At 34.0% G+C, this 11,913-nt stretch overlaps 1 protein-coding gene across 4 annotated transcripts; it reads left to right on the forward strand.

The window, feature by feature from the left end:
• Positions 1 to 50: 50 nt before the first annotated feature.
• Positions 51 to 11,899, forward strand: LOC106673812 (magnesium-dependent phosphatase 1-like). 4 transcript variants are annotated; one of them, XM_014406105.2, is made up of 7 exons: positions 223 to 420; positions 10,210 to 10,270; positions 10,330 to 10,548; positions 10,606 to 10,792; positions 11,043 to 11,097; positions 11,153 to 11,371; positions 11,433 to 11,899. In XM_014406105.2, the coding sequence occupies exons 4-7, from the start codon at positions 10,699 to 10,701 to the stop codon at positions 11,605 to 11,607; spliced, it is 543 nt and encodes a 180-aa protein (XP_014261591.2). In that variant the 5' UTR covers positions 223 to 420; positions 10,210 to 10,270; positions 10,330 to 10,548; positions 10,606 to 10,698; the 3' UTR covers positions 11,608 to 11,899. The 4 variants fall into 4 exon arrangements, with proteins under 4 accessions (XP_024081285.1, XP_014261590.1, XP_014261589.1 ...); XM_024225517.1 differs by lacking the exons at positions 11,043 to 11,097; positions 11,153 to 11,371; positions 11,433 to 11,899 and having other exon boundaries at positions 51 to 420; positions 10,606 to 11,036; XM_014406104.2 differs by lacking the exons at positions 10,210 to 10,270; positions 10,330 to 10,548; positions 10,606 to 10,792 and having other exon boundaries at positions 93 to 420.
• Positions 11,900 to 11,913: the final 14 nt, after the last annotated feature.

Genomic DNA, 11,913 nt, shown 5'->3' on the forward strand with positions numbered 1-11,913 from the left:
GTGAGGATCGAGGCTAGGGATCGATTTCCGAGAGGTTCACTTTTCGAACAGCGGCTCTGTTTTGTTTACAAAACACACACGGCTTTGAGTCGGGGTACTTTTCAAAATTAAAGACTGGCGGACTTCAAAATTCACCTTAGGACGGGACCGATCGGCGGCCGTGGAGGGCGAAATGCGCCTATTCCGACTTAAATCGATTCTCAAATCAAGAGGGGTTCGTTGATATGGTAAGCGGAAAAGGACTTCTGATGAAACGTGAAGCAGTTGCGAATGGATTTTTGCGACGGGATCGTCTCTCAAGACTTTACTGGTTTTCGCCTCGGACCGGATTTTATTTTGGCTGATTCGAGCCCCTAGTCAAAATGATACCTGGCTTAAGCAGGAATCCAAAGTTCCCGAAGCTTGTGGTCTTTGATTTGGGTATGTTTTCTTTCCTTATCAATGGTCAAGACCTTTTCTCTATGTATCTTTGCTTATCTTTTATTACATGCTTAATTATGAACTGTCACTGTCAGCCAAAATCCTTACTTAAAACATGAAACTATTCTTTATCTACCTATGTCATTGATTTTATAAACGATTTGATGCTATTGAGACAATGCTTTATTCCTTGTACATGTATGAAACTGATGCAACTCCTTAGAGAAAAATTTATATTGCACAGTTAAAACACCTTTTTTTCTTCTTTTTCCCCATCCTAAATCCTGCCTGAAACCCCATGCTGGCAGAATCAACAACCTAGCTAAAATTATCATTTTTAGGGAAACGCTAAAGCCTTCGTTTGGTCTCACTTATAAAAAGAGTCCAACGGAAGGTAAGAGAGTTTATATATCTAATTATTGCTAATTTCCCGTTTTTTACAGAGGAAACTGGAAGGGCTTTTAAAATATTTGCAGGTGGTTTTGTCCGGAAAACAATTCAGATTTTTGTTTTCTTTCAATTATCCCTCTATGCAGGGTGTCCTTTTTAGATGGCCTGGCAGAATTTCTCTTGAACCAATGACACTATAAAAAAATATGTCTTTAATATTCTTTAGTCTAGATTCAAATTTTTACTTTTTTTTTGGAGAAAAATTATACAGGGTACCTCAGACCCAGTTCAATTTCAACATCTCAAATACAACCCTATACATCCTGACACATTGATCCAGACAGTCTATGAGATTTTATGCGCTGAAAACAATAACAAAAAATGACAAACTTATAGCAAAAAGTTTGAAAAACCAAACACACACACAAACAACAACAACAAACAGTCATTTGGTTTGCTATTTATTAATCATATTTTATGTACGAACTGCCTGCCTTGTGTAAAGATGCAAAGATTTATTCTTTTAAACCACTCCAGAAATGGGTTGGCAGGGATTTTCCATCCTTTGCCGCAGTCTTCAACTGAGGTTGCTGGGTTGTTGTGACACTGTTTTTTAAATGGTACCACAGAAAATATTCAAGTGGAGTAAAATTGGGTGACCGAGGATGCCAAGAGATCAGACCTATCCTGGAAGTGACGATTCAAGTAACGTCTCACCTGCTAAGAATAGAGTGCGGGGCATTCATCAAGGAGAATCAATCTTTGTAGTTGTTGCAGAAGAACATCAACTAATAAAAATTGAAGAACTGAGCACTGTTTAAATTACTATCGAAAAAATAAGGCCAAATTAATTTATTTCTGAGATGTCCGCACCAAATGTTGATACTGTGAACCAACTGATAACAAAAGTATGAAAAGATTTTCCTCTGCCCACATTCAAAAATTCCAATGGTTTAGTATGTCTTTAGAGGTGATCTTGGATTCATAAGTACCCAGGATGGTATGAGGAACATTGTCTCCAGCCTCTCAAATCGACCTTTATGCAAGGAACGTTAGACGCCTTTCATAATCACTGTTTTCTTCCTTGCCATTTTCCCCCTACCCATTTGACTAGTAACCGTTTGATTTCCCCCAAAGAACATCTGTCTAGCCACTCCATTTATAGCTTCTCAGGCCTTGGATCTGATCGTTTTCTCTTTGTTTTTTCTTAGCAGTACCTTTTCGTCTGCGCAATCAGATCTATTGGAAGAAAGGAAGTTAAATCTTGTAGTGCATGCATGGATGATGTTTTTTGTTTTGCTAGGATATTTAATGTTATTAATAAAGTTTAGAATTGGCACATGGATTTCAGACAATAGTTTAAATTTATATACTCACTCCGTCATTACGATTTTTATTTATGAATTTTATCCTGTTGGCACAGTCTATTTTTAAAATCAGGGTAAAGAAAGAACTAATTAAAATCAGTGTAGATGCATGGCACATTTTTGATCTAAACATCATTCATAATAAAAAACAATGACAACAATTAATTAAGGTTTTTAGTTGAGATAAAAAAGTCAATGGCACTAGCAGGATTCGAACCCACGATCTTCGGCTTGATACGCCGCTACTCTACCACCTGAGCTATCGTGACCTAACCACTTGGAAGATCGTGGGTTCGAATCCTGCTAGTGCCATTGACTTTTTTATCTCAACTAAAAACCTTAATTAATTGTAGTATATTAATTGGTCAAGCGGACCACGAAATTAGTGAATTTGATGACAATAATGATGATAGAAAACATGATTTCTACAAACTATCGTCATTTATATTCCTAGAGAACTGATTAAAGGCATTGCAGCATATTGTACATTACATTCTACGACTTCGGACCTCCATGCTGAAATCTATTAGTACATTTCAGTTGCTGAACTAAATCCTCTTCACTACAGTAGGAGATTCAGAATACCAGATTATTTTATTTGTTTATTAAATTGGACATTTCTTTTTCCAAAGAAAAAATTTGACTATGGTAGTCTCTAGTATTGGTTGTAAAATAATTCTGTAGTGTTTTTCTATAATTCATATAATGTTTTTTTAAAATGTTTTTCTATAATTTCTATAATTACCCCACTTACGTTAAAACAATGTTTATATAGTTATTTTTGTTCATGCACTCGGAAAAGGAGTTAGGTTTTTTTTATGGTGGATTTGAACCCAGGACCTTAGTTAAGTCGATTTTATTTGAGATCTCTTATTTTTACAAGGTGTTTTGTTAATTTAAAATGGAAACCCACAGCTAAGTTTGCGAGGAAAATTTGTGATGTGTACGGTGTTGACGCTTTAGCAAAATGCGTTGCCCACAAGTGGTTCGCTCGGTTCAGAAGTGGACATTTTGATTTGGAAGAGGCAAAGTACTCTGGTCGTCTTTCACCCATTTGACCAAATTCAAGCTTTGGTCACAAATTAATTAAACTCAACAACACGAGACATCTCGAATGCAACGGAGAAAGCCCTGGGGAAAATGTAATGACACACTGTTAACAACTCAAACCTGAAATATATCCCAAGAATGTGCTCAAATAAATTAATTTTAGTGTATACTGCACACAGCTAAAGTCAGTAATTGACCAAAAATGACTAGCATTGTCTAACCTTGAAGGGGTTGTTTTCACCAGAATAAAGCTTGCCCTTACATGCCTTTACATACTCACACAGTCTTCAATCCAGAATGATCGGAAATTATTGGAGCTTGACTGGAATTTGCTACCTCACTTACCATATTCGTCCGAATTACCCTCGCAGATTTTCTATTGATCTGGGCTCTGCAAAACAATTAATAGAAAAACTTACCTGGATTGGAGGAATGGAGAAAATACAATGAGCAGTTCATTTCTCAAATTCCTAAGATGTTCTGGGAGGATGGAATTACAAAATTACATGAAATATGCAACTAGTAGTGGAACAAAATAGTTCATAAATTGTTGAATAATTTTATGGAATTAGCGACCAAAAAATGCTATGGACTCATTTTACAACCCAATATCAACATTTTTAAAATCAATATTTCTTAATGTTTATGCATAATTTTCTTGGCTTTTATATTTTTATTTTTATTAATTAATGAGAACTTTGGTGGGATTGGAAGTATGTGCTTTATTACTTTGCACACAACTGAAGTGATTAAAATCACTAATTGACAAAACAGCCAGTATTGTTAATCGCAAGGGTTTGTTTTCCACAAGGATAACGCTTGCACCCACATGCTTTTAAAAAAGTGCAGACAATTTTTATGCTACTCTAACCGATGTATTCACTTGACATTGACTCTTCAGATTTTCACTTATTCCGGGTCTTACAAAACTTGTATTAGTATGAATAACTTTATATCACTTGAGGACTGCAAAACTCATTCATTGAACTTAATGGTTGCTGCGTATGGTCACAACTTCATTTAACTTTTATTTATTTATTTTATTTTATATTTATTTGATTGTTCCCGATTTCATTGTCCATTTGATTATCTTTTACATAAACATTTTTTAGATCTTATTTATATAAGGGCGAATGGGCTTTAAATTCACTTTGGAAATACAATAAATTTATCTGTACGACGCTAAAACTTAAACTAGTCAAAATGCTTATTTTACAATTTTTTTACTTATTGCCGTACTATCTACTTTTTTTCTCTTAATCACACTTCTATTAATTAGATTAGAATACTTTTTAATAATTGCTTAGTATTTGTATTATGTTTATGAAGAAGAGATGATCTCAAAACATGACAAGTTCATTCTGGGTATTAATTTATTTATCTTAAACTCCGATCTCTTATTTACTTATGTAAAATTAAAAATAAGCTCTGCCCATTATACTTATTCATTATATTCAATTTTAATTCTTCCCGTAGTTTAAATATTATAAAAAAGCTTGCATCGTAAGTCCAAATATATGAAGTTCATTTTGAGTTGCTGGGGTGCGTCTGTGAAATATCCTTTTGCGGCATATTCAGATTTTGTGCAAAAAAAATCCTTGGTTTGATCAAACTAACTCAACATGATGTTGTTGCTATTCCGATTTTCTTCTTTCTTTTATACTTTTCCTTTATACCTGTTCGCTCCTTTGTTCATATTGAATTATGTTAATATCATAAAAATTTTGTAACATCTTTGTCATTTAATTATTTTGTATTTTTCATGCAACAAAACATATTACACACGTTTTCATAGTAAATTACAAAATCACACTAACACTCAAATACGATTACTCCATTCTCCTAATGACTGAAAAGAATATGGATAAGAGACCTTCTAAATGATTAATTTCATTTTAGAGTGGCTACCAATAGGGTAACTTTCTTTATAACGCCCGCAATACCACAATCATAAATTGAAATCCAATCTGCTGGTTGTATATAATACAGTTACAGATAAAAATAAATGACAGAAAAACAAATTCTACTCACTGTAAGGGCCAATCCCTACTATGAATTAAAAAAAATATATATATATTTATAATTCTGTAATGAATTATTCATTAAGGTAGAATACGCAGTTAAAGAGATAGCATGTATATTTGGCTCCTTTTATAATTTCATGTATATATATTTCAAACTCCATGCTTTTTGCAACACAGTAACTACTGTATTGGCTTTTTAACTTGCTACTTTTTATGTGTAATTTTTTTATTAGTCATTATCAGAATGTTAAATTTTGTTTATTAGTAATTGGCATGTCCAAAATGAAAAGGAGTACGCAAAAGATTTTCCATTTTTGTTTGTTTGTTAGATTACACATTATGGCCGTTTTACATAGATACACATGTTACACCACCTTTTCGCCATTCAAGGTAAGTCAAGTTTGTTTAATTTAATATGAGCAATTGTTTTGAAATTAGCAATTGTTATTGATTAATCGATCACAACAGCAATGGCAAGATTGTAGACCACTTTGGGAAGAAAGTCGAAATATACCCGCAAGTCCCAGAAGTTCTAGAGCACTTGCACAAAGAAGGTGTACAGATGGCGGTGGCTTCAAGGACAACCGAACTCGAAGGTGCGCAGCAATTGACGTCGCTGCTCGGCTGGGACAAATATTTCAAATTCAAGGAGATATACCCTGGATCAAAAGTGGCTCATTTTCAAAAGTATGCGTTTTCTACAAAACAGGGAAAATGTTTTAGCTCTGTTTAAGGAATGTGTTATTTGCTTAAAGGTTTAAAGAGTACACTGGATTGGCCTTTTCTGATATGCTTTTCTTCGATGACGAATCAAGGAATATAACAGATTTGAAAAAGCTCAATGTTACCAGTATTCTTGTGAACAATGGAATGACTATGCGTCTACTCATGGAAGGATTAAACCAATTTGCAAGATCTTCATAATTTTAATTTAATCAATTGTTTCATATTATTATTGTTAACAATTGTAACTGGTGCAATGTAAATTTTTTTAATGATATGTTTATGTAATATTCCACTTATTTTTTTTTTAATACATAAAATTCTGTTTTAATAAGACTTATTATTTTAGAAATTAAAATAAAATCTATTTATTAGGTTTCGTGGCCCGCTTGACCAAATAATTTAATAAAATCTTGGCTCAATCACTGTATGGCATTCTCTGCATACAATTTTGAATTAAAAAAAAAAAAAAAAAAAGTTGATCATTTTCAACTACGAAATCATTGAGACAATTTAAAATGGAGATTTTGGCTGAAGTTGTTTCAATTTTATATTTGTTTTTATGTAACTGACTGATTTTAAGACGATGAAAGCTCTGCCTTCATTGTCTGTACTGACTCCCTGAGCGTGGTATCGGTTGTTCAGGGTAGATTCGGTGGGCCTTCTCATCGTGCTCTTTTTAGAGAGATATGCTCAACTAGAGCGCCTCAGAAAAATGGTGGTAGTCGTCTGTACTCAAACAAAGAGATGGTGACGAATGTCAGACGCCAAATCTTGGATGTCTCTCTTCCAGACAGCTACCTCCATTCGGTCCAGTGTTGCTGTATGACAAGTAATGAATGCTGTGAGAGAGCATTGGTAGCGACAGTGGGCCAGGTTGTCCAAGAAGCTCCTGTGAGTTAAGAGCATGAGTACAAGAGTGTTAGTGTAGTTGTCAAACCAACACAAAAGCTCTATTGAACATTCGTCTTTCTTACTCAATTAATGGTGGGATTCGAACCTATGACTTTCAGCTAAATATGCCGCTGCTCTACCGCTTGAGCTACCGTGACTTCGTTCGCCCATGCCACAAACTTCCCGTTTCGACTCCCTGTTTTGTTCCAATTGTAAGCAAATTGCGGCTTCATATAGAAACACTTTTTATTAACGATTGTACTACATTAGCGGGACTGTGTACAATTCACATATTAACAATATAATCAACTTTTTAATTATTTTTATCAGCTTATGCTTAATTATATAATTAATTAATTATATACAATTTTTTCGAATTGAAAGTTTGAGGCCTGGACGATCGATGTCACAGTAGCTCAAGTGGTAGAGCAGCGGCGTATTTAGCCAAAAGTCGTGGGTTCGAATCCCACCTGTGATACAAATTTTTCATTTCAAAAAATTGTGTATAATTAATTAAGTATATAATTAAGCACAAGCTGATAAAAATAATTTTAAAAAGTTAATATTTGTCTTTTGTGCAAATTTGTATTATTTTAAATCTTTGTGGGTCCCACAGTTGTCATATAGTGGTGATGGCATTTTCTGTTTGGTCCTGGTGTATGGGCCAAGTGGTGACTTGGTTTTTTTATTTAAGGCTTTTTTTTAATTTTAAGATATTCTTTTCGCCAATGTTTAAAAATTAAGCCTTTAAGTTCAACATCAAGTCTAATATGAGACTAGGTCCGGCCAGAGGAGTGCCATTTATTGTGATGCTTTTAGTCAAGTGGTTAATAGCTTCATTATATTTAAAGCTAGTATGTCAGGGGGGGTCAATGGCTGCAATGGTTTAGGCATTGACACAGCGCTCATCACTGTAAGGTGAAGGTCCCGGGTTTGAATCCAGTGGCCCTGCATTCGAACCCAACATAAAACACACCCCTCAGGGTTTGTATGACCTCTGCTGTTGCGAACCCTGTAAAAAAAAATGTATGTCATATTTTTTACAATGCTGTTGTAATGCATTTCCCTCTTTTATTGATTTCTTCTTCAGATTATACATTTGTATATGAAATGTATGCTCATTTTAAAGTTTATGTACTCTAATCGATGCAGCATATTATTATAGATTTTGAGTTAAGTTTAGCATACACTGATATCTACTTAATAGCAGTTAAGCCAAAAATGCTGATAATCAATCAAAAAAGAGCATATTTCTCCTCGTAGTTGAGGTCATAAAAACCACAAGCTACTTTATGATTTATCAATGACCCGCCTGTAAAAATAATGACTAAGGGAATAATGTATTTTTGATCAATTTCCAAGTCTGAAGACTGTCTTTAGTCTTTTAAAATTGTATTGAAGGGATATTGGGGCATAGAGAAATTTGCCGTGAATAAGGTAACACCTAAGTTTTATCCAGGAGACTTTTAATGAGAAATACTTTTTTTTTGTATAATTAATATATACAACCATTTATGAACAAATAATTATTACATCGTTAACTTTATATACAAAACTTATTTTCCCTTGCTATATTTTATTTTTGCACTGCACAAGAATTCATACAGTTTATTGTATGTCGTTTTGGTGAATGAGGAAAGAAGAATTTCGTAGTTAATAACTTCTCCCAAGATGCTACTTCCTTCTTCTTTGTATTTTGCATTTCATTTTGATGTGCTGGAGATCTTAAATGCAACCGCACACTTGGCATTGAGGTGAATCCTTTTTCCCTATCTTATTGAGATAGTTGCCACTAGCCCATTATTTGTCAGCAGTCTTTTTATGGTCGTGGTCCTGTTGTAGTAATCTCCACGGTACCAAGGCTCTCATCCTACTAAGGGGAAAATTCTCTTGAAAAATTGGCCTGCTCCTGCGGACGAATACGTCAATTGCCAGTCCACGAGAAGAGTCAAATGTAGGGATCTTTTTATGTCTTTTTTGGAACTGGTATGGCCAATGTGAGTCCAGACTCCGTTGCTTTTTTGGCTAATTTGTCAGCTATTTTATTACTTTTTATCCCCACTTGCGCTTGTATCCACACTAATGAAACTTCCAGCCCATCCGACTGTATTTCTTGGATACACTGGAGAATTCTCATTAGTAAATGCTCCGTGATAAAACCCTTCTCATTCCCTTTTAGTTTTTTCATTACGCTCTCACTATCTGAGCAGACCACCGTGTGTCTAATTTGTTTTTCTTTCGCATATTCTAGTGCCTTTACTATTGCGACCAATTCTGCAGAGTTCATTGACAGATTATCTGGCAGTCGAAACATTGGTTTCAGATTTGCTTTGGGGTCGTAAAAAGCACAACCTACTCCCTTTGTTGTAACCGAACCATCTGTGAATATGAAGTGTCCATTTGGAAAACTGGCCTTTAATTTGGACCAACACAGTTGGTTTGCTATGCTAGCTGGGTGTTGGCTATATTTGTTGCAAAATTTAATGTCGGGACTTTTAAAATTTGTGCATATTCTGCTTGGAATGCCGGCAGAACACTGTTTTGAGAAATACTTGTTAATCAAATAACAATTTTTGTTTCAGCGATTTGCACAATAGTTTTGTGTTTCATCTCCAATACTTTATTTATGTCACATCTGCTTTTTTCAGTCATCTTACAATTTTCTTAGAATAAATAAATTTGTGATATGTGTTTTAAAGCACTTTATCTTGTCTGTGTTGTACAAGTCATGTGAAGGTTGTTTTACATAAATTATTTTAGGTTTTTATTTAAAAACAAATCAAAGTTCAATTGGTGTCTTCTGAATGTATTGATAAAAATATGTTCAACAGGTTGTAGTACTCTGGACTAGTGTGAGCAATTTATTAGCGTGAATGGAGAGGCTTCTCGCCAAGTACTGCAAGGAATATCAAGTACTCTGGGATAGTGTGATTGCTAAGCAGATTATCATGTTTTTATCTTATTTCTTTTTTTTTTAAATCGAAAATTGATGAGGTCCTAAGGCATAGAGAGGCTAGCAGTAAGATTAAAAAAAAGAGTTGGTTTCTGTTGTATAATATGTAATAACTTGGCTGGAGAAAGAGGAAAAAAATTAGTAGGTTTAAAACACAAGAAAAGCTAAGAAAGAGAGAAAGAGAGGGCTGGCGATGACCTGTGTAGTTGCTGGCCCTAAAATTTTGACATACAATTTTTTGTTTATAAGTATCGTACTTAGAATTTAAGTGTTATTAATATTGAGATAAACAATACATTTTGCAATTTTTCATTGGTATGCGAATATTCCTAACTTTGTACAACTTAAAAACTTCAGTATTATTGGATTTGTTTTCTTTTTCAATTAGATTACACGTTATGGCCTTTTTATTCTGATGTGCATGTTCAACCGCCGTTTCATAACACAAGGTAAGACTAGGTTGTAATAGTCACAATCCATTGAGTACTTATTTTACAACTATACCTAGCGAAGGGCATGTCTATGATAGCAAGGGTGTTAAAGTGACTGTGTACGCCGAGGTCAACAGAGTTCTTGAGAGAGTGCATAAAATGAACATAATGATGGCAGTCGCGTCTCGTTCAACTGCAAGTACTGGCGCCAAGGATCTAATGCACCATTTAGGTTGGGACAAGTATTTCAGTGCGAGGGAGGTATTTCCAGGATCGAAAGTGACACATTTCCACAAGTAGGCGTTTCATTAAACAAAACGGATTATTTATATTTAGCTTTTTTCTTTTTGTAGAATTAAAAACCAAACGCATGTGCATTTTACGGATATGTTGTTTTTTGACGATGACCCAAGAAATATAAAGGATATCTCTGACCTGGGTATAACATGTATCCTTGTTATAGGAGGAATGAAGATGGCCGATCTTCAAAAGGGATTCGATACGTACAAAAGAAATCACCAGGGCCAGTTTTAGCATTTTGTAAATCTAACCCAAACATTATTGAAACATTCACTAACAATTAAATAAAACAGTTTAACTGTATAATTAAGCATATTAAAATTACAAAATGCTTTAGGTTTTACTTTTAATTGAAAAGTTTGAATTCAAAACAAAACCCCTTAATTTATTATTTATCAAATCATAATTGTTTAAATCACTCAATGATCATTTCGTGATTTCATTATAGTTCTGTGTGATTTTTCTCTTTCATGACACACACGGTTTTCAGATTTGACTCTTTGGCCATTTCAAGTCGATAAATGTGTGTCTCCATTTTTAACAAGGTAAATATAGCTTATGAATAAAAAAGAAGAAAAATTTATTATTTAATTGTTTCAGAGATGACTTAGTAGTAGATAGTCAGAACGCAGTGTGTAAGTTGTACCCTGAGGTCTTCCAGCTGCTTAGCTATCTTTCAAGCCTAGACGTTTCGCTCGCGATCGCCTCTAGGATAACAGATGTCGCTGGGGCTGTTCAGCTACTACACAACTTACTCATCCGAGATTTCTTCGATTTTGTGGAAATCTACCCGACCAGAAAGACCCTTCATTTCATCGAGTAAATAAGTATAAATTTTCAAATTCAACTGACGTCTTGTTTATATTTTGTTTTCCCCCAGGCTGAAGAGAAAAACAGGCTTTGAATTTGAGCAAATGATGTTCTTCGACGATGACTGGAGGAATATAAAAGCGGTATCAAAACTGGGAGTGGCCTGCTATCAGGTTATTGGTGGTGTCCGGTTGGATTTTGTTAAGTCGGTTTTAATAAAATTACTACAACATTATTTTTTTTAATTAACATTTTTTCATACATTCATCAACAAAATGTCAACACCTTTCCTTACAAAAATATTCAATTTGAAAATAACATTACAATGAAATTAAATATGGATGGAATCTTTTAGAAGAAAGTTCTTTGTATTACAAAGAAAACTGTAGAAATCCAGTTTTCATAGGCACGTTTATTGTTAAATACTACCCAAACACTATACTACCCTATCTATTATTTAATCTACAATACAATTATATATAAAAAAAAAAAAATCTTATGACCATAAAAATCCTAAATATTCTAATTAGTCTTTGCTTATTTAAAATCAA

This window comes from Cimex lectularius, unplaced genomic scaffold (genome assembly GCF_000648675.2).
Source record: "Cimex lectularius strain Harlan isolate CLEC.00 unplaced genomic scaffold, Clec_2.1 scaffold6, whole genome shotgun sequence".
NCBI lineage: Eukaryota > Metazoa > Arthropoda > Insecta > Hemiptera > Cimicidae > Cimex > Cimex lectularius.